This window comes from Myotis daubentonii, chromosome 1 (genome assembly GCF_963259705.1).
Source record: "Myotis daubentonii chromosome 1, mMyoDau2.1, whole genome shotgun sequence".
NCBI lineage: Eukaryota > Metazoa > Chordata > Mammalia > Chiroptera > Vespertilionidae > Myotis > Myotis daubentonii.
Genome location: NC_081840.1, coordinates 7,159,501 through 7,180,168, shown reverse-complemented (window position 1 = coordinate 7,180,168; position 20,668 = coordinate 7,159,501). Strand labels below are relative to the sequence as shown.

Below are 20,668 nucleotides of genomic sequence, written 5' to 3'. Positions count from 1 at the left end.
TCTCGGGCCTGGGCCACCCCCTCCCGGGATGGAGGCCGCCTGGTCCCTGGGGATTTGGGCTGTTTGGAGGCGTTCAGTCTGTTATTTTTAAAAAATTTGTTTTTGCTGTTACCCAGTGTTTGTCTAATGCGTTAAACATTCTATTTGCAAAGTGGAGTTTAGAAGGCGCCATTAGGAAAACGTACCCAATGTTCACCTTCATTTAAACGTGTCGAGTTCACCTCGACCCTTGCCATCTGGCACTCTGAACCGGCACGAGACGCCAGACGATGAGCGACAGTGCACGCTTCTGTCTTCCATTTCTGTTTGCTTTTGGGTTGTTCATCCTCCTCCTCCAGAACCACAGCTGCCTGAGGCTGGGAGTCAGGCTGGACGGGGCGGGGCCCGGATGGACAAGGGACACAGCCAAGGACTGGCCGGAAGTTGGCTTGCTGCTCCCTAACTTTCCTGTTTTAAAACTTCAGGTTACCAGGTTGTGACTTCTTTAAAAAATGGTTTTTTAACAATGTACTTTTACTTATTTTATTTTTAAATATATTTTTATTGGTTTCAGAGAGGAAGAGAGAGGGATAGAGAGATAGAAACATCGATGATGAGAGAGAATCATTGATTGGCTGCCTCCTGCACACACACCCCCGCTGGGGATTGAGCCCGCAACCCAGGCATGTGCCCTGACCGGGAATCGAACCGTGACCTCCTGGTTTGTAGGTCGACGCTCAACCACTGAGCCACACTGGCCAGGCAGGTTATGACTTCTTGACTTCGCTCTTTTTTTTTTTTAAATATATTTTATTGATTTCTTACAGAGAGGAAGGGAGAGAGAGAGTTAGAAACATCGATGAGAGAGAAACATCGATCAGCTGCCTCCTGCACACCCCCTGGGGATGTGCCCGCAACCCAGGTACATGCCCTCGACTGGAACCGAACCTGGGACCTTTCAGTCTGCAGGCCGATGCTCTATCCACTGAGCCAAACCGGTTTCGGCTTGACCTCCCTCTTGTGAGGTCAGTCTGACAATGACTGTTTCCCAGGTTGGGAGGGTGGGTGGCTAGGGTTGCTTCTGTTTTTGTTTGTTTTTTACTGTCTAAAGCTCAAATATAACATTGGGGGCTGATACCTTTAAAAATATAACATTTTTTTCTGTGTTCCCTATCAGTTGGGGTATTTCTCCCCACATATTGGAAATAGTGTCACTTTAAATGGTTGAAGCTCTGGTGACCAACACTGAGTTCAGGCAAGCAACATTGATTTTGTGTCCGGCCTGGCCTTTTGCCACCCTTGGTGCTTAAATGTCAGATTCCAGCCTCCAGCCCAGACTGGCGTGTCTCCCATTCTCACAAAGCAAACGGCGCTGCGATCTGCTCCTGTTCTTTGCCGTTCAAACGAAAGGAACGGGATTCTTTAGGATCGCGTCGCTTTTCTCAGAGGACCAGCCCTGGACTTGGGGCGCGTTCCTTTTCCGAGGCCGCCATGAGAGATGACCACCAGCTGGGTGGCTTCAGACCACAGAGATTCCCTCTCCAGGCCTGGAGGCCAGCGTCTGAGGCCCAGGTGTTGGGGGGCCCTCCGGAGGCCCCGCGGGAGAGTCTGTGCCAGGACTCTGCTGTTCGAGAACCTACTAGAGACCCCAGTGGGTCGGGGGTGAGGAGCTGGGAGATGACAACTGGGTCATCCGAGGTGGTGGGTGGAGCCTTGGGGCCGATGACACGTGGGTGTGCACGGTGTGTTCACATGTCTGTGTGTGCATGTGTGTGCGTGTGCATGCATGTGCTCACACGTGCACCTGTGCCGGTGCCGGATGAGGGCGTTGGCACTCGGGTTAGAGCTCCATGGACAGAACTGGCTTGAAGGTAGAGATTTGGTGGCTTGCGGGCTGAGGTGGTGAGTTCTGAACTCTTCATGGAGCATTTCAAACATACAGCGGAAGAGAACCGTGTAACGTGCTCCCAGCCCCAGGACCGACAATCCCCAGCCTCCGTTTCATGCCCCCCACCCTCCCCTACCCCCCGCCCCGTGCCTCCCTCATCAGCCTTGGGTGCTCACCTGGAACCTCAGCCCCTTGGGCCATGGCCTTGAGCTGTGGGGGCCGGAGAAGCAGCTGCAGCCCCTTGGGGTTGAGGACTTTCTGCTGGAGCACAGCCAGCGTGGTCCCCAGAGCAGGCACGGGGGTGGGTGGGGGGGGCGGGGGGGCGCGTGTGCTTACTGTGTGTGACTGAATAGTTCGGTTTATTTTTGACCGTCACCCAAGGGTATGTTTAGAGAGAGGACAAGAGAGAAACGTCAGTCAGTTCCTCCCATATGCGGCCCGACCAGGAATTGAACCTGAAACCTGGGTATGAGCCCCAACTGGGAATGGAGCCCCCAACCTTTTGGTGTGTGGAATGACGCTCAACCACCTGAGCTACCCGGCCAGGGCTGAACAGTCGTTTTAACCGGGTGTGTGGGACGCCTTTGGTTGAAAACTGGGTAAGAAGTCCTTTAACCTGGTGCCCACCCCCTGGTCTAGAAAACGTGGGGTTGGTGCTGACTTGGGCCCGAACCCGGGGGGTCAGGTTCCTCTGCTGGTTGTAACTTCACCTCTTGGTGCTTTTGCCTGAACTCGGCCCGGGGGGAGGACTAAGCTGCACACAAGTGCCCCTTGGGGGTCCCGGTTACGTCAGCCTGGCTGTTAGAGGGACGTGGGTCCAACAGAGCGAGTCCCGGACAAAGCAGAGGAAGGAAATGACGCTGTCTTGGGTCGTAGCCCAAGAGCCAGGTACATGTGAGGCCCCGCTGGTGGGAGGGGGCCCTCCCTGCTCCTGGTGAGGCTGCAGGGCGCCGGCTTCCCAAGGAGGACAGTGCGGAAAGAGGCGCTCTCTCCCTCCCCCCCTGAAATCAATAAAGATATAGTTTACAAGAGAGAGAACAAAAATAAAGATAAAAAAATAAACTGCAGGTGTGTACTGCACACAGTGAGGGTGCCTTAGGGCAGCGATCTTCAACCGGAGTGCCATGAGGATTTTTTTAAGTCCCCACTTCTTTTTAAAAATATGTTTTTATTGATTTCAGAGAGGAAAGAGAGGGAGGGATGGAAACATCAATGATGAGAGAGAATTATTGATCAGCTGCCTCCTGCACGCCCCCTACTGGGGATCCAGCCCACAACCCAGGCATGTGCCTGGATCAGGAATCCAACCATGACCTCTTGGTTCCTGGGTCGAGATGCTCAACCACTGAGCCACACCAGCCAGGCATGAACCCCTACTTCTGAGCCAGGCATTGTGCTAGGTACTTTTCATGCACACTTTAAAAAATATATTTTGTTTTAATTGATTTTTTGGGAGAGGGGGAGAGAGAGAGGAACATCAATGATGAGAGAGAATCACTGATCAGCTGTCTCCTGCACACGCCTTACTGTGGATCAAGCCCACAACCTGGGCATGTGCCTTGACCAGGAATCAAACCATGACCCCTTGGTTCCTGGGTCAACAGTCAGCCGCTAAGCCACACTGTCCAGGCTCATGCGTACCTTTTCACAGCTACCCTCCAGGGCTGGCGTTTTTATTATCTCCACTTCTCAGTGAGGAAATGGAGGCTCAGAGAAGCCAAGAAACTAATCCAAAGTTACACAGCAATTAAGTGACAACCTGGGGACTCCCAAGTCACTCCCCTCACAAGGGGAGGGACTTATTTTTTTGCCAACCTGTTTCCTCCCCCTTTTCCCCTCCCTCCTCGCTGTTACCCTCTGCGTGGGGAGCTGCCATCATTACTGTGGCCCAGAGGCCCAATCAGGGGCTCTCCCCAAGGGACCTGACTAAAGCAATCCCCTGCCCAAGAAGGCCTCCTGAGTTGAAGTTTTAATTAGCCATCACTGCTCTTCCCAGAACCCTGACCTGCCCAGGGCGACACCAGCCCAGACTAGCTCTGCGGCAGGAGGCAGGACTGGCCTCCAACCCAACCAACAGCACAGCTGCAGCCACCCAGCACGGGAGGGTGTGCCTGGGCCCTGCCCCACCCCGCTCCCTGGCCCCCTGCCGGGAGGATTTTTACAACAGGCAGTGCCTGACTGTGTACCAGGGGCACTGACCTCTTTTCGCTTCGATTGTCAAGTTAAAAAAAATGATAACAGCCAACACATCAATAGCTGTCTGGTATGAACGAATCAAAATCATACCTTTTTTTTTGTCAGATCGGCAGAAAATATGTCTATTTTTGGTGTGACGCAGAATTTTAGTAATTAGTTTATGTGCCATGAGATGGAAAAGGTTGAAAATCACTGCCTTCGGGTCTGGTGTGTAGAATTTCGTGGTTCTCTGGACTTTTGCTTTCCAGGCCTTGGAACTGGTGTGCCAAGGAGCCCAGTTTGGGAAGCTTGCGTTTATCGGGCAAAGCCCGTCGAGGTGGTGCCTTTAGTGACGGGCACTTTCCCACAGGCCTCGCGGAGCCTCCCCGGGTCCTTGCGGAAACCGTGACATGAAACTCCACAGCGGTGGGTAGTCTCTTCTTCTCTTGGTTTGTTTTTATTTTATTTTGTTTTGTTTCATTTATTTTTATTTCAGAGAGGAAGGGAAAGGGACAGAGATAGAAACATCAGTGATGAGAGAGAATCATTGATCCAGTGCCTCCTGCACGCCCCCCACTGGGGATGGAGCCTGCAACTGGGCACGTGCCCTGACGGGGAATCGAACCGCGACCTCCCGGTCCATAGGTCGACGCTCGACCACTGAGCCTCGCTGGCCGGGCTGTGTGTGTGTTTAGAGTGGATGTTCTCTCTGTTGTTTGGGGTATAGTGTTAGTTAGTTAGTTTGTTTTTGTTTTTTTGTGCTTGCTTCAGTAGCACATACACTAAGAAAAAAAATATGAATGATACAGAGAAGATTAGCATGGCGGCTGGGCAAGGGTGACGCGAATTCATCAAGCGTTCCATATTAAAATTTTTTTTTTTTTTAACAACTTCAAACTTTCTAGGAAAAGCTCTGAGTTTATGTCACGTTGGCCGAGTCAGTCCCCAGCCTGGGCTTAAATTTCTTTATCTGTTAAAGCAAAGCAGGGAGGCCATTTGGGCTGGAACGTGGCCTCCGCTGCACTGCAGTGTTCTAGAACTTTCCATGTTAATGCGTGTGGCGTTTCCCAGGCCGCCAGCTGCCTGTGGGTTTTCTTCTGATTGAAAATTTTTGAAAACTACATTTGTCCGACCGATGTACACCTTACGGTGACGGTCACCCTTTGGGCCCACGGCTCTGACCTTTGGCAAATGTGCCCGGTGGAGCGACCACCACCATAGACAGGACGGTTTCCTGCTTGCAGAAAGTCCCCTCGTCCTTGTGCGGTCAGCGCTTCACCCACCTTGTGACCCTGACCTGTGCTCTGTCCCCATGCACCGGGTGCTCTCAGTGACGTGAACAGCGCATCTCCGCCCGGACCATGGCCAGTGTGAGGTCCAGCCGCCCCAGCTGCATCCGGGCCGCGTTCAGCGCCACCAGCACCAGGGCTGGCCTCCGCAGGAGGCAGAGGAACGCGCTCCATCGCCTCAAGGTGCTTCCCGCAGCCTTTCCCTCTCCCGGGAGTGGGGGGGGCGGGGGGTGGGCGAGGGGACCCTGTGTGCCCGAGACCCGGAACCCCTGTCCTGGGCCCGGCTGCCTGAGAAACAGGTGCTTGGCGTCATCCTCCCAGGTCTTTTTCTCTTCCCTGAGTCAGGTGTTCACATCCCTGTCCTTAGGGAGCCTGTCTTTTGATTAAGAAAAAAACGGAAGAGTTGCTTTTCCCGGCAGCCTGGGTTTGCTGGGGAGGGTTCTAGAATGTCTGCCGAGCAAGGCCTGGCCGCGTCCGGACCTCAGCGTCTGCATCCTCAGGGAAGGGTTGGTGGACGCCTGGTTCTCCCCGAGGGAGTGCAGCCGTCCTGGCGGGTCCCCCGGGCATTTTTGCTCTTCCCAGTGCGCTCGCGGGTGGGTGGTCGCCGCCAGGTCTGTCTCCTGCGCTCCTGGTTCCTGGTCCGGGGAGGCCCAGGTTTGCGTTTCAGTCCCTCAGCCAAACCTCTAAGGCAGGGGTCCTCAAACTACGGCCCGCGGGCCACACGCAAATACAAATGTTGTATTTGTTCCCGTTTTGTTTTTTTACTTCAAAATAAGATATGTGCAGTGTGCATAGGCATTTGTTCATAGTTTTTTTTTTTTAAACTATAGTCCGGCCCTCCAACGGTCTGAGGGACAGTGAACTGGCCCCCTGTTTAAAAAGTTTGAGGACCCCTGATCTAAGGGCTCTGCTGTCCCTGCTCCGGCTCCTCCTTGCCAGTCCCCGCCCCTGGCAGAGACCATGGGCACGGGCAGTGGGCACCTGTGCTCTTGCCTTTGAACATTCAGCAGCCGCCTGCTTCCCTTGATTGGAAGGATTGTTCAACCCCTTTTCCCCAGGTCAATCACAGGAAGAACCACGTGGACTTCGTGGAAGGTATCTGGAGAGAGGTACGTTCGACCATGAGCTGGCAGCCACTCTTAAGTTTTATTTATTTTAATTTTTTTATTAATTTGAGAGAGAGAGAGAGAGAGGAAGTGGGGAGAGAAAAACATCAATGTATTGTTCCGCCTGTTTATGCATTCATCGGTTGACTTGTATGTGCCCTGGCCGGGGACCGAGCCCGCAGCCTTGGCGTATCGGGAGGATGCTCTAACCAGCTGAGCCGCCTGGCCAGGGCCGCCAGCAGCCCCTTATGTAGGGGATGGCGGGAGCCGTCCTGAAACCCCAGCCCCCAGGGCGAGCCCGGGGCCAGCCTTGCCAGCTGACCTGGGGAGCAGCCTTCCGCCTGCTCACAGGCTCTTCCTGCACGGTGCTGGTGACATATTTTAGGAAAAACTTCATTCTGATATTTAAATTATTTTTACTCTTTCAAAAAAATTTTAAATAAGGAAAAACAAGACTCAAAGTATTTTTGTCTGGACAGTTGACAAGTGTCAGCTTACAATTCATCAATTTCAAAATTCTCAATTAAAATGAATTCCAAAGGTCAGGGGTGAGGAGGGCTGCTACTAGTCGTCCAAAAAGCTCCAAAGCCTTTGGCCGTGGTGGCGGCCCGGGGGGTGGCGCCTGAACTGTGGCCCACCCTGCGGCTCACAGGTGCTGCACAGGGGCGTGGAGAACAGACCACGGCGCCTTTCAAAGTTGGGAGCAGTTGGACCTGAGGGCTCATTTCAGCTTCTCTCAGCCACTGTGCCAGGGCGGTGGGCAGCGAGGGGGGTCTGTGCAGGCCTGGTCAGGGCGCAGGAAGGGCCGAGTTTGTCCTGCACCAGGGACTCTGTGCCTTGGAGGGGGTGTTGGGAGGGGATGGGCTCAGGCCCCCTGGTGGTAGGCCGCCCCGTGGACGGAGCCAGCAGGGGCCCGACACAGCGCTGGACGAGGGCTTTCATCACAGGGCTCTGCCTGGCCGGGGCCGCGGCAACAGTGGTTGTTGCGGCCAAAGGTAAACTGAGTCGGGGAGGGAGGGGTGGTGAAAGGATTAAGGAAAGACAGACAAGAGAATAATAGCGGGTCTCGGTGGGACGCTGCCTCCCTGATGAGGAGACAGAGCCAGCGCCCACAGCCGTGTCTTTATTTTATAGCAGATGCCACGAGGCAAAGTAGGGGCGTGATCACGTTGTTTACAGCATTCTCGTGAGTTCCAACCTCACTCAACTACATGCACCCGAACTCTACCACCAGGCACGTGTTCGGACCACAGGTTCAAGCTTACAGCCACAGCCGTTGGCTATGATTGTGCTGGGGGGGCCCTGCCCTCCAGCTGGGACTTGCACGTGGCAGTGAGAGGACCCTGTCCTTTCATTAGTCCGAGGCTTGAACCTGGCCATAACACTGTGGCCGCGCCCCATAGGTGGTCCCTCAGGCGCGTTGGGTGCCATGTGACTGAGGCAGTTTAAAGGATCTATTTGGGAGGCAGGTCACGCCAACTTTGCCGGCATCGGTGAGGGGAGCATGGCTGTAGACCAGGAGCTGCACCGGCCCGCTGCTGGGAGGGGCTCAGGGGCTTTGGCGTCAGTTTTTAGATCCTCACGCGGGTTTGGAGGACACCCCCGCCCACCTGGCCTGTGGCTTCAAGGACTGTTCTCCAGGGGACGTGACCGGCCACGGGCCTGCGCACACACCCACGCCCGGGAGCCCAGACGTCCACTCCCGAGACTCCCTCTTGTCAGAAGGCCCAGCCATGAAAGCCACCGGCGGGGCTCCCGCGCCCCTGGGGGACAACGATGTGGACATGCAGCCCGCTGAAATGACGGAGGAAGACTGGGGGCCCCTCCTCCCTGCCAGGGAGCCCCCCGAGACTGGTCGGCGCCTGCAGGGCAGGGCCAGAGTGTCACGGCCGCCACCCAGACTCGCGAGTGAGAAGGACAGGGCGCCCAAGCTCTCACTGTCCAAGAGGAAACTGGAGCTTCTGCTGTCAGAGCCCGAGAAGAGGAAGAGGAGGAAGAAGTACGCGGCCTAGACCCAGGTGAGCGGGGGCTGGGGGGACAGGGGGGGCGGAGGGGGGCGGGACCCGGGCGGAGCTCCCGCTGTTGGAGGAGCAACACAGCCCCATCTCATTCTGCTGTCTCACCTGTGCCGCTCCAGGGACATCTGAGCCGATGGCTTTTTTTATTTTTATTTTTTTGGCAAACATTTAAAAAGTGTATTTTGATTGACTTCAGAGAGGAAGGGAGAGGGAGAGAGAGAGAGAGAGAGAAAGCAACATGAATGATGAGAGAGAATCCTTGATCGGCTGCCTCCCGCACACTTCCTACTGGGGATCAGGCCTGCAACCTGGGCATGTGCCCTGACTGGGAATCGAATCATGGCCTCTGGGTTCCTAGGTCGAGACTCAACCGCTGAGCCGCCCAGCCCGGCCGAGGGCGGCTTTGGCTCATTCGCCGGCTCATTGGGGCGAGCATGGGCCCAAGGCAGTGACATCTGAACACAGCAGGGCGGCAGCTCTCCTGCTTCCCCGACTGACAGTGTTTCATTCCTCGCAGGCAACGACCGCACGCCCTCCGCGCCCTCTGCCGGCCGCTGCCCGCAGCCCCGGGACCACGCTGTTCCCAGTGCCAATAAAGGGTCCCCCGAGGACAGGGCTGCGTGTCCTTTGGCGCCCGGGCCCTGGGAGTCGCTTCTCCAGGGCAGCCTGGGCTGGTGGCCTGTGTGGTGGACTGGCTCCTCGGGCGGGTGCTGTCATGTGCCCCCTGGCCCCTCAGGTCCCCTTCTGCCAGCTCAGCCAGTGAGAACAGGTAGGGCTGTGGCCACTGTCCAGCTGGACCCTCCAGGGGCAGGGCCAGTGGTGGTCCCAGAGATTAGGTCCCGAGTCAGCGAGGGGCTGGGTGGGGCAAGGCTGGAGGCCCTGCCCTGGTGGTGTCACCTCGGGCGTGGGATTGGGAGGCCGTAGGCGCTTGGGCACTCCTCCTGGGCAGTCCTCAGCGGGGAGCTGGGACCCTGGACCTGCGGGACTGAGGCGGGAGATGGTGTCTCAGGGGTGGCTGGGTGGCCGGTAGCTGAGTGGCTGCAGCCAAGTCCTCCGCCCTGTGGGGAGCTGCTCTGCGCTCCCTCCCGCGGGGCCTCTGGATCACGGCGAGTTCCTCTCCTGTTCTGGACCCTCACCTGGCGCCACATCAGCTTCTGTGCTCGGGACCCTCGCCCGTAAGTGGGGTGACGTGGGGTGGGCTGGAGGGTCGGACCCTCACTCTGCTGGGGCCTCCCCACTCAACCCTGGGAACTCTCGCAGGGACCCGGAAGGTCAGAGCCTGTTCCAGAAGGGAGGCCACACCCTCTACGCTGCCCTCACGTCCCCCTGAACAGGAGCAGCACTCAGACTGCCAGCTGCCTCTCCCGGCCGCTCCCTAGGATCTGCGGGAATGAGACGCTGGGAGGAGACGGGACGGGTGGCAGAGCCAGACGAGCGCCTCGGCACCCGCTCCCCCACGAGGGGCTGTACAGGCTAAGGTATCGGTTATTTATTTTTATTGACTTCAGAGAGGAAGGGAGAGGGAATCATTGATCGGCTGCCCCCTGCATGCCCCACACTGGTGATCAAGCCCGCAACCTGGGCGAGTGCCCTGACCGTGACCTCCTGGTTCATAGGTTGATCTCAACCACTGAGCCACACTGGCCGGGCTCAGGTATCAGTTATTGATCCAGGACACCTGGCTGCTCGGTGTCCCGAGGGGTTCCTACCCAGGCTTGTAATTCAGCGGCCGCAGCAGAGCTCAGTGCCCGAGGCGGTGCTGAGACAGAAGAGGCGGGGGCCGGGTCATGCTTAGTGTTTTATTTAATAAAACAAGCCATGCCATCGACCCTCAAAACACGTGCCTGGGCCCGTCCACCTCACCTCCCACCAGTCCTGACCGTCCGTCCTCACGCTCCTCCAGCCTCAAACCGACGACCTGGCTCCGACAAGTGCATGCCTTTCGAAGGTTTAAGAATGAGAATGAGTCCGTGTTAAATATTGCATCGTCCCCTACAGACGGGGAGCTGGGAAAGGTGGTTCACTCCGTGCACAGGACGGCGACCCCACGCTCGTAGAAGCTGCGAGGGTCTTCCTTGGTGGCGATTTCAAAGTCCACCGTGAAGATGAGGTCTGCCCGGGTGAAGTTCAGGTAGACAGGTAAGGTCACCTGCGAGGAAAGGCGGGGTCAGTGCTGGCGGAGGGAGAGGGAGGGGCGGCGAAGGCGCCAAGGGCCTTCCTGAGGGAAGTGGGGCTCCTGGGCCGTGGACCAGGGGCGGGTCCCGCTCCGGGTGGACAGGGGAGGTGACCTCGCTCTGGTTACGGGGTCGTCTCCCCGACCGCAGCGGCCAGGAGGCGCCACCTACCACGTTAGCCTTCTTCTCCGCGTTTGTCTGCTTGACCCAGCGCAGCTGTGTGAGAGGCAGGACCGTGGAGATGGCGTTGGAGAGCGAGAGCTTGTTGTTGCTGCACATGGCCCCCTGCAGCTTCAGACCTGCAGGAAGGACCAGCCGTGAAGAGTGGGGACAGCCCGGGAACCCGCGGCCCAGCTCAAGCTCCTGGCCCTCTGGCCTCCTTCCACACGTCTGGGGGCGACACGGAGGCTGGGTCCACACCCTCCAACTCACCCGTGACCCCAAAGCTGCAGGCGTCCAGGGTGGTGTTCTGCGAAGTGGTGACATTGACCTCCAGGCAGAGCTCCTCCAGGGACCAGCTGTTGGCCTGGGCCACGTACTGCCTCGTGGCGGTGATGTACGCCTCGGGCACAAACAGGCCACCCAGACACACGTGGATGTTCTGTGGGGAGAAGCAGCCCCGGTGAGGAGCACGCCCCCCGCGCCCTCCCAGGTCAGAGCTGGGCCTCTGCTTGCCCGGCCCCCCCTTTGACCCCCTCCCCCAGCCCGCGCAGGAGCGCCATCACCACCTTCAGCTCCTTGGCGCCACCAGACGCAGCCGCCAGAGAAATATTCTGCAGCTGTTTGATCCTCTCGCTGAAGTCGGACACCCACTGGATGACGGTCATGCCCGCAGGTACCGTGTAGTGGGACCAGCTGCGCGGCAAGATCCCTGCAAGGAGACCCAGGCTGCCGGCATCAGTGCCCACAAGCCCCCGGCACAGGCTGGGCCACCTGCTGGCACTCACCTGGGTCCCGAGGGTGTCCACAGAGGCACACTCCGCCCCCTCCCCCCAGCGGCACCGCATGCGCCCGGCCAGGGCTCCGCCTGCCCTACAGCAGTTCAGTGCACCCGAGGGTGCGTGTCTGGAGGACCTGACACCACAGCCACAACCTCTAACCCACAGCTCTGCCTGGAGGCCTCATGATGCGGGCTCCTGGGGTTGCTGGGCGACACCTAGGCTGCCCTGCGTCTTTGCACCTGCGGTGCCCCCCCCCCCCCCACATACTGCAGAAGTTGCATAAAGCTTTTAGTTCCTGTTCGACGGACCAGCACAAAAGGAAAACAAATGCCTTTGGCCTTCCCTTCTAAGGCTGCCAGAGTGAGGGGCCCAGCGGCCGGAGAAGCCGGAGCAGAGGACGGGGTGCGAGACCTGGCGGACCTGCCGACGCTCTGAGCACAGAGGCCGACGCCCAGCCCCCGAGCACACCTTTCACCAGCTCGTTGATGAGCGTGCGCAGGTAGTTGGTCTGCTTCTTCTTCCCTTCGCACACTTGGACGACGTCGGCGAGATCCTGGCGGACGTCCTGCAGCAACTTGGCGCCCATCTTCACTTCCCTCTCGAAGAATCGGAACAAAGGGTCCTAAGGTGGTTCGCACCGAAGGCAGAGCGAAGGGAAGAGGGTTTAGAAGAGGCCGCCTCCCCAGTAACCAGCCCCAGGACCCCAGCACCGTGCAGGTGCCCATAGCTGCCCGAGCACGATCTGGGCCCGACCTCCATGGTGCTGGTGGGACCTGACAGGGTCCCCAGCTCCTGGGAGATGGACAGCCTTCGGGACTCGCCGTGTAGTGAGGCAGCCTCCCGTCTGGCTTGGGCGAGTGCCTCTGGGACAGCACTGAGCACAGTCTGCCACCAGCCACCTGGCAAAGAGCATCTCGAGCCCCTGGACTCGGGTGGCCCCGCCCCTCCCGCCGGCCACTGGCTAAGAGCGTCTCGAGCCCCTGGACTCGGGTGGCCCCGCCCCTCCCGCCGGCCACCTTGATGTTGTCCACTGTTCGCTTGAGATGGCTCAGCGTCTGGGGGATGAGATGCAGCCAGTTGGAGGCGGTGGTGTGCAGCGTCCTCATCCAGGCGGGGCGCCCGTCGGACGTGGAGTCCGCCCGCGCCTTCTTCTCGGTCTCCGCGTAGGCCAGGTCGTCCTCGTCCTCCAGCATCTGCATCTTTAGCATCTTGCTGATCATGTCCACGCCTGGGCCACAGTCCCAGCAGCGGAGGGGGCAGCGAGGCAACAGGGAGAGCAGAGGAAGAAAGGACTTCAACGTGAGGTCACAGAGTGAGTTACCCACAGGCGTGCAGGAGGCAGCCCAGCCACGTCGCACTCCCACATCGATGTTTCTCCTTCTTTCTCTAGACATTACAAACCAACCCCCTCCCCCAAACAGATGGCTGGCCCCCAGCCGCCAGTTCTGAGCCCGGAGGTGTGGGGTGGGCCTGAGAACCTGCCTTTCTAAGAATGTGCAGGCGAGGCCCATGCTGGTCTGGGGACCACACTTTGAAAACCACTGGATCAGATGCTTATTGGGAAAGCATCTGGCAAGTGAAAAAATTCTAAAAACATTCCAGTAAGAGACCGATGGTTTAAAACATCCCTCAGTACCGGGTACTTGCCAACTCTCAGAAAGCATTTCAGCTTGTCGTCTGAGTGTGGACTGACCCCCTCACTTGCACAGACACAGCCTCCCAGTCCCGCCTGAGCTGCAGGACTCTGCCGGGGTGAAGTCGCTGCCCCGGGAGCAGGCGTGGGAGGCCTGAGGGGACCGGGCACTCACCCTGGGTGGTGAGGAGGACTCTCTCGGCGTTGTTGGGCAGGCCCAGCCAGGAGGGCGTCTGGGTGTCGGGGAGCAGCTCGACCCACTGCACGAACTCCTCTCGCCTGGAAAACCAGCACACGGGACGTGCTGTCACGCGCAACGGGAAAGTGCCTGGCGTCCCAACCGCACGGGCAGGGAGCGGTCGTACCTGATGCCATCCGGCATTTGGATGTCCTTGTGCCCGTCAACCTTGCAGGCCAGCTTGAACTCGCTGTCAAAACTCTTCGTGGTGAACAGGCGCTCCAGGAAGGTGTTGAGCAGACGCTGGTCAAACTCGTTGTCCACGCGCCCGCCGTAGATGGACTGGGCCATCAAGGTCTTCAGTGCGGACCAGGGGATCTTATCCGGCGAGATGTTCTGCCGCCCCTGGGCGAGCAAAGGCCGGTCAGCAGGGGGTGGGGGCACGCCCTGGGCCCCTCTGCAGGGTCCTGCCTCACACACACCTAGCAGGTCGTTGGCGCTGCCCGCTGGTTTCTAAGCTGCCCTCACAGCCGGGAACGTTTCTAGGCTCCCCTCCCTCTGACCAGGCACAGCCCACACTTGCCTTTGCCGTGTCGTCCAGCCACGTGTCCACGGTGTCGCAGGCCGACCGCAGGTCCGACTCCCCGAACTCGTACTTCTTGGACCAGCCCAGGGGAGCATACCGTAAGCGTTCCTGGATGATGGCGTGGAACCAGGCCAGCAGGAAGTACAAGCGCGCACGCTCGTTGGGAGACTACGGGAGGAAAGTTACCGAGGACGGGTCACCGGAAAGCAGCCCTTCCGGTCTAGGAAAACAGTGCCGATCCTCGTGGGCATCGAGGCTTAGAACCACCATGAGCTGCAGGGCTCACGGGGCGGCAGGTGAACACGAACGAGAGGGTGGTTCGTGACGCCGCTGAGGTAGGTGATTCAGCCAACAGTGATGCGGACGGTGCGTCCTGGCCCAACATGGAACACAGCTGGCCTCCAACTACGTGGGCTTGGCCTGCACGGGTCGACGTACACGTGGACTTGTTTTCAATAAAGAGTCAGCTCTTCCTATTGCTGGGCTTTGCCCCAGAGGTGGGGGGCTGGTGACATGCCTTGTTCTGCACCGTTTGCGTAGGGGCCGTGAGCAGCATGGACTCGGTATCCCCCGGGATCCTGGCCCCACCCAGACCCTGACTGCAGAGGTTTTCGGGGAGGCAAGTGACCGCGGATTTTTGGCTGCAGAGGCCACTGTTCCAGGTCAACTGCAGCACCCCTCGGGGCGCCCATGACGGGAGCGATGATCCCCAGCATCTGGGATACAAATGGGTTCCAGGACTGCCGTGGGCGTGTCACAGCCCTGCCCCCACAGGAGTACGTGCACCTTTAACCTCCTACCGCATGCGGATTGCCTGCAGTTAGGGAGCCCCCTGCGGGCGGGCCCTGCTGGGTTTCGGGGAGCAGGGAGGCCTCACCTTGCACATCCGCGCGACGGGGACGCTGCTGAACGTCCTCAGCATGTTGGCCTTCACCCCCGGGGGCGGCTCAAACACGAAGATGCGGCCGGCTCGGAGCAGGTTCACGGGCACCTGAGGGGAGGGGCCTGTCACCGCTCTGGGGTGCTGGGCACTGCGGCTCAGGCGCCCACACCCCCCGGCAGGATGTCGCCAGTCTCCCCGGCGCCCACCTTGGGGTTGATCTCCATGGTGAGGAAGAGCCGGAAGCAGGCGTGCGGCTGCAGGGAGTGCAGCTTCTTCTCGAGCTGCATCAGCCACCCCGGGGCCAGGTGCACGTTCTTCAGCATCACCCACCTGCGGGCAGAGCGAGAGCCGCCACGCTCAGTCCCCCGTCGGCCCCTGGGAGCCAGGCGTCCTGAGCAAGCACACGGGCCTACCTGCCCGACTTCACCGCCGTGTTGATGGCCTTGTCCGCTTGGTTGAAGCCTTCTGCTGAGCCTGGGGCCAGAAGCTGAGTCAGCACGCGGGCCGCAGGCGGGAGCGCGGGGGGCTTCCCCCGGAACGTGACCAGGCCCCCGCCCCCGCCCCCTTACCGATCGCGATGGATGTGATCTGCGTGTTCTGCTCGGCCGCCAGGTCTTCCACGTGCCCGCTGGCATCGTAACCAGGCACGGAGCACATGAGGACAGGCGTGTTCGGCTTTACCTGCAGATGAAGGAGCCGGGATTTAGCCCGGGCGCCCAGCGGACAGCGTGGCCCCGTGCGGAGAGAGGAGAGCCCTGCGACAAGGCCCACCTCCGTGTCCACGATGTGCGTCAGGTCGAGCGGCTGCTCCATGATGGACATGAAGGACTCCCCGAGGTTCGTGGAGACAAACACATGGGCCATGGCCAGCAGGCGGTCGGGGCGGAAAGCCTGGATCAGGAGCAGGCGGTGGATGGCTTGCCCGATGGGCGCTGAAACGAGGCCGTGCGAAGGGTGGGAGTTGGTGACAGCACTGACTGAGCTGACTCCCCTGGACTTTCTCGGGAGGAGTCTCTAATCAGCAAACGGCCCCTCAGAAGTCGCGACACTGCCTCTGGTCCTCTCTGCCCGGGAGAACTGCCCCGTCCTGGTCCTCAGTGAGCCCCTGGACACAGGAGGACACCTTCACGGGCACTGGGCACTTAGGATTTTAAATGACCCACTGTACCCGCTCACTGTGGAGATAGAGCCCTGAATCCTCCCTCCGTCTACAGAGCAGGGCAGTCATCACCAGCCCTCCCCGTGCCTCTAGGGGCCTGGCTGGCCCCACACACAGTAACAGCCCATCTCCCCTCCATGCTGGGCAAGGGCCTTCCTATCATTTCTCGTTGGGTCCTGAAGCATGAGAGGGGACAGGCATGAGCAAGGGTTGCTCTCCCACTGCTAAGCCGACTCCTAAAGCTTCAGCACAGACACTGCTCTCGGGAACCAGTGGCTGCGAAGCCCAGGAGGGGGTGACGGGGCCTGACGGGGCTCACTTGCGGGGCTCTCTTCACTCCAGAGGTAGGGCACCGTCTGCTCGGGGGAGCTGCTGTCCAGCCAGATGCCAAATTGCTGTGGAGACACAGTGGGAGCGTCACCGCGAGCAGAGCCCATGCTCGTGGGCACAGGGGCCCTGGTACCACAGGCACACAGGCAGGAGGCTCTGGTGTGCACCACACACTCGCGGTGCGTTTCCCGGGGGAGGAACGTCAGCACCCACCTCGTCGGCCTGAACCTTGGCGATCAGGTCTCTGAACGCAGGGAGGCAGCTCAGCCTCACGACGGCTTCCGCCTGCTCCACAGTCAGGCCCTGGATGGTGGGCGTGGAGCCGGCCGTCAGCACGATCTCCTTCCCTCGCAGGAAGTGCTGGAACTCCGCATCGTAGGTGGGCTCCCTGCAAAGGGTGGTGGGCTAGTAGGTGTCTTAGACGCCCCTGTCACCGAGAGTCGCACGACTGACAGGACAGTGCCCGCCCAGGATGGAGTGGGCTGGCGCCGCCTTACCCGAGGGTGCCCTTCAGCTTGATCCTGGCCAGCAGCATGGCGAAGGTGATGTGGTCCTGGTGCAGCATGCCCCTGGCCACCCGGTTGAACGCCACCTGGGGGCCAAAGCAGGAAATGCCGCTGCTCCGAGGAGCCCCGCTGCCCGCCCCGCCCCGCCCCGCCCGACAGCAAGCGGCCGCACCTGGAAGAGGTCCTTGGTGATGATGGAGAGGCGCTGCGTGTGGTCCGTGATGCCCTTCAGGTTGGGGTTCTCGTACAGGACGTTGTGGTAGATGTCCAGGAAGAACTGCAGCGAGTACTGGTACAGGAAGTGTATCTGCCGAAGAGGCGACGGGCCGTCAGCACCCACCCGCACCGCGTGCCCTCGCCCGGCCGCGGCCCCTGCGGGGTCACCTGCTTCAGGGACTCCATGGTGAAGTAGATGCTGCTGCAGGCGGTGGACAGCGGCAGGTACTGCTGGGACACCGTCTCCACCTCCTGCATCACGATGTCGGTCTCCTCGACCTTGCGCGTCACCTCGGCGGCCTCCCGCTTGAGGTTCTCCAGCGTCGTGATGATGGTGTCGTCGTCCAGGATGCGCCCCTTCACCTCGTTGAGCGCCTGCAGCAGGGACTTCTCCAGCTGCCGCAGGCGGAGCTGGAACTCCCCTGGAACCGAGAGCGGGGTCTGCGGCAGCGCTCCCTGGCTAAGGGACACGTTCTGCCAGCCCGGCGCCCGCTCGCAACATCGGCCCCTCGAAGCCCAGCCCCCCTACCTCCAGCCCCACCCAGGAACGTACCTTGGAGCTTAAGAAGGTCGGAGCGTTTCTCATCCACGTCAGGTCTTTCTGCTTTGAGCACCTCATTGAGACACTGGCTTTGTAAACTGCTGCGGGTGACGGTGAAGTTGACGAAGGTGACCCGGGAGCAGAGGTCTGGAGGGAACTCCACCTGCCGGAAGTGGTAACGGGACCGTCTGCTTTGATGCGTCAGCCTCGACCCCACTATGCCATGTGCCTACGGGAAGGGCCTCGCTCCTTACGGTTGGGTCGCGGGTGGACAGGAAGATGACGAAGGAGGGGGACAGGTCAATGTCCTGGTCCCCGAGGGTGATCAGCACTCTCCCTCCCGTGCGCCGCACCTCGCGGTTCAGCACCGGATTCAACACCGGGTCGTAGCTTTCCACGTCCTGCAGACACAGGTGGAGATGGCCGGGTGAGCACTGTGTGCACCAGGTGGGGCTGCCTCGACAGACGTCCCGCTCCGGTGAGCACACCTTCCCGGCGCACCAGCCGTTCAGACCGGCACCGGCAACACGGAGCCAGAGCCGCAGCGGCTGCTTTGAAAACACTCCGTCCCTTAGTCACGTTAGCCAGACGTGCCCACGACGGCCGGGCATCTCCGTCACTGCCAGGGGACGGGACCAGCTAAGGGGCATCTACGTGCAAGCCCTGCTTTTGTTGGGTCTGTTTTCTAACAGGACACTCTCAGCTTTTCCTGCTCTGCCACAGGAAGGCTCACACAGCTCACCGCCTGACCCTTTGTACGTCAGTCAGGTGTCTTTCACACAGACTTTCTGTGTTTGAAACAACTGAACGTCTCCTAACAGGACTTCACTCTCGGAAGCAGGATGTGAAGAGCTCAGAGGCCACAGACCTGGACCAGCAGCGGGTTCCCGAACCGCAGCGCGCTCTCCAGGTTCTTCCTGAAGGCGTCGTCCAGGAAGCTGGTCCGCGTGATCTTGCGGTCCTTGTACTCGTTCATGATGAACTCCGTGGCCTGTCCCGACGGGTCGATGATCAGCGGGTACCTGAGGACGAGGTGGAGGAGCCGTCGGGGAAGGCAACAGGAAGGCAAGAACATGGCGGGGGGGGGGTGGCCGAGCCAGACAAGGCAGGTGGAGAGGCTCCTGCCGCTCAGGTGTGGTTTCCAGATACTAACGACCACGGTGACCGGACAGAGATGCTGAGCGGGGCTGCAGTTACACCCTCTCTCGGCCGAGCACACGGCCAGAATGACTGTTCTGTGCACTAGTCACGGCCCTTCGTGGGTAGGGCGTCAGTGCTATGGCTGCACCTGTCAGCCATAATCCCATGAGGGATGTTCTCACACCCGCTTTATAGAGGAGGAACGAAGAGGGTAAAATCTGTTCAGGGTCGCACAGCCAATTAAGACAAAGTTTAAAACGTAATACACACACACATATGCTTCTATAAAGTTCAGAAGCTACAAAAGTGAGAAGAATCCTCCTGTAGCCCCCAGTTTCTGGTTGGTCCGTGTGAAGAAGATTAGGCGTTTATAGACGTGTGTCCGAGGGGGAGCGCACCCCCCTGCTCAGCTCCTGGCCTCACCCCGTCTGCCCGAGCCCCCTTGGTGCGTGCACGGCTCTGTGTGGACAGCGGGCTGGCAAAGATCCCCGGCCTCCCCGTGCATGGGCCTAACAAGGGCACCCACGGCACCCCACCTTCCGCTGGCGCACTCTGGCCCCACGTGCCAGCTATCGAATCAACACCTAGAAGCGTGTGTGCTTTCCATGAGCAGATCCAGCTCCACACCCCACAGACGGGGCAACATCCGAGATGCTCATGGGACCTGAGGGTTTGCTCCTGAACTCCAACAACACTGGCAGAGTCTCACCGTCTGTGTCCCTGGACCACTGGCACACAGCAAGGGCTCACAGGTTCTAACACATCCAGATGAGGTTAAAAATAAACCTGAGGATAAGGTTTTAAAAACAACAACCCGGGCCGGTGTGGCTCGGTTGGGCGGTGTCCCGCACAACAAAAGGGTGCCAGTTGATTCCGGGTTGCAGACTCGATAGCTGTTTAGCTCCTCACGTTGATGATTCTCTCTCTCCTCCTCTCTCTCACTAAAAATCAATTTTAAAAACCTTTAAAGAAAACAGAGAGGACACCGGGTGCGAGAGCAGCCGCCGAGGGCCGCGCCTGAGAGCTCTGTGACCGGCAGGGTCTAGCCCACCTTCGGGGAGTCACGGTCCATGTCTCACTCTGGCAGCCATTTCTCCTGTGACACTACTGCAAGCTGAGTAGTTTCAGTTCCGTTTCAGGAGAGGGTCTGGTCTGTTCAATGTCCACTCGGCACACAACCCGGCCATTCAGTTTCATCAGGTCAGAGCAGAAACAGTCACTGCAGAGCGAGGCAGACGCCGAGACCGAACAGAAGGACGTGCCCCCGCCATCGGAGGGGAGCACAGACCGGTCAGCACGGCCTGCCCACGGAGGAGGAGGGTTGGAAATGGGGCCCACATACCACCTGGCAACCCGCATACCTGTTGAAGCGTTTGAGCATGATGGCGTTTTCTGTGCACAGGTCGTCGGCAGGTAAGGAGCTGGCCTGCCAGCGGAGGCGCTCGTCAGCATTGGAAAGGTACTCCGTCCTGGCGATATCTGTGCGGAACTGAGGGGCAGGGCGGTTAGCGCTCCCCGCTGCACGCTGCTGGGCGGGGCCCGTTTCCTGGACCCGGTCAGGCTCGCCCCCCAGGAAGCTCCCGGGCTGTACCTGGATATTGGCCTGCTGCAGGTGGTGGGACCATGTGGTGAACAGGTTCTGCCGCATCTGCTGGTCGAAGTAACCCGCGTAAGCAATGAACGCCGCCGACAGGAGACAGTCCCCAGCGATGGTCGACATCTGGTTTTTGAAGGTTTCGCTTGTTTTTTCCCATCGTTCTCGTTCAGCAGACAGACTCTTCAGAAGGGCAGTGCTCCGGTTTACCTAGAGGACAAGCAGCAGGGTCTACACAGGGCAGTGCACGCCGTTCCCCACAGTGTGCAGGCTTGGGGGCGGGCTGGGAATACAAGCAGGCTCCAGGTCACAGCCCGAAGGAGACGGTGTAT

At 59.5% G+C, this 20,668-nt stretch overlaps 1 protein-coding gene and 1 non-coding gene across 2 annotated transcripts in view; one reads left to right on the top strand and one right to left on the bottom strand.

The window, feature by feature from the left end:
* The first annotated feature begins 4,811 nt into the window (after positions 1–4,811).
* On the top strand, positions 4,812–4,919 carry LOC132224295 (U6 spliceosomal RNA). Its single transcript, XR_009450641.1, has one exon. It is a non-coding gene; the product is annotated as a U6 spliceosomal RNA (small nuclear RNA).
* A 5,321-nt stretch (positions 4,920–10,240) lies between these two features.
* Positions 10,241–20,668, bottom strand: part of DYNC1H1 (dynein cytoplasmic 1 heavy chain 1) — a 69,571-nt gene continuing 59,143 nt past the window's right edge. The window contains exons 55-78 of the mRNA XM_059686784.1: positions 20,334–20,546; positions 20,104–20,231; positions 18,471–18,624; positions 17,857–18,003; positions 17,615–17,765; positions 17,230–17,483; positions 17,018–17,152; positions 16,837–16,931; positions 16,553–16,727; positions 16,329–16,404; positions 15,622–15,782; positions 15,420–15,531; positions 15,264–15,324; positions 15,057–15,180; positions 14,845–14,958; positions 13,965–14,135; positions 13,569–13,786; positions 13,379–13,482; positions 12,587–12,798; positions 12,039–12,192; positions 11,358–11,500; positions 11,062–11,230; positions 10,801–10,928; positions 10,241–10,604 (exon numbers count right to left, since the gene is read on the bottom strand). Coding sequence (XP_059542767.1) covers positions 10,476–10,604; positions 10,801–10,928; positions 11,062–11,230; positions 11,358–11,500; positions 12,039–12,192; positions 12,587–12,798; positions 13,379–13,482; positions 13,569–13,786; positions 13,965–14,135; positions 14,845–14,958; positions 15,057–15,180; positions 15,264–15,324; positions 15,420–15,531; positions 15,622–15,782; positions 16,329–16,404; positions 16,553–16,727; positions 16,837–16,931; positions 17,018–17,152; positions 17,230–17,483; positions 17,615–17,765; positions 17,857–18,003; positions 18,471–18,624; positions 20,104–20,231; positions 20,334–20,546 — 3,528 coding nt within the window. The 3' untranslated portion in view covers positions 10,241–10,475. The remainder of the gene's footprint in view (positions 10,605–10,800; positions 10,929–11,061; positions 11,231–11,357; positions 11,501–12,038; positions 12,193–12,586; positions 12,799–13,378; positions 13,483–13,568; positions 13,787–13,964; positions 14,136–14,844; positions 14,959–15,056; positions 15,181–15,263; positions 15,325–15,419; positions 15,532–15,621; positions 15,783–16,328; positions 16,405–16,552; positions 16,728–16,836; positions 16,932–17,017; positions 17,153–17,229; positions 17,484–17,614; positions 17,766–17,856; positions 18,004–18,470; positions 18,625–20,103; positions 20,232–20,333; positions 20,547–20,668) is intronic.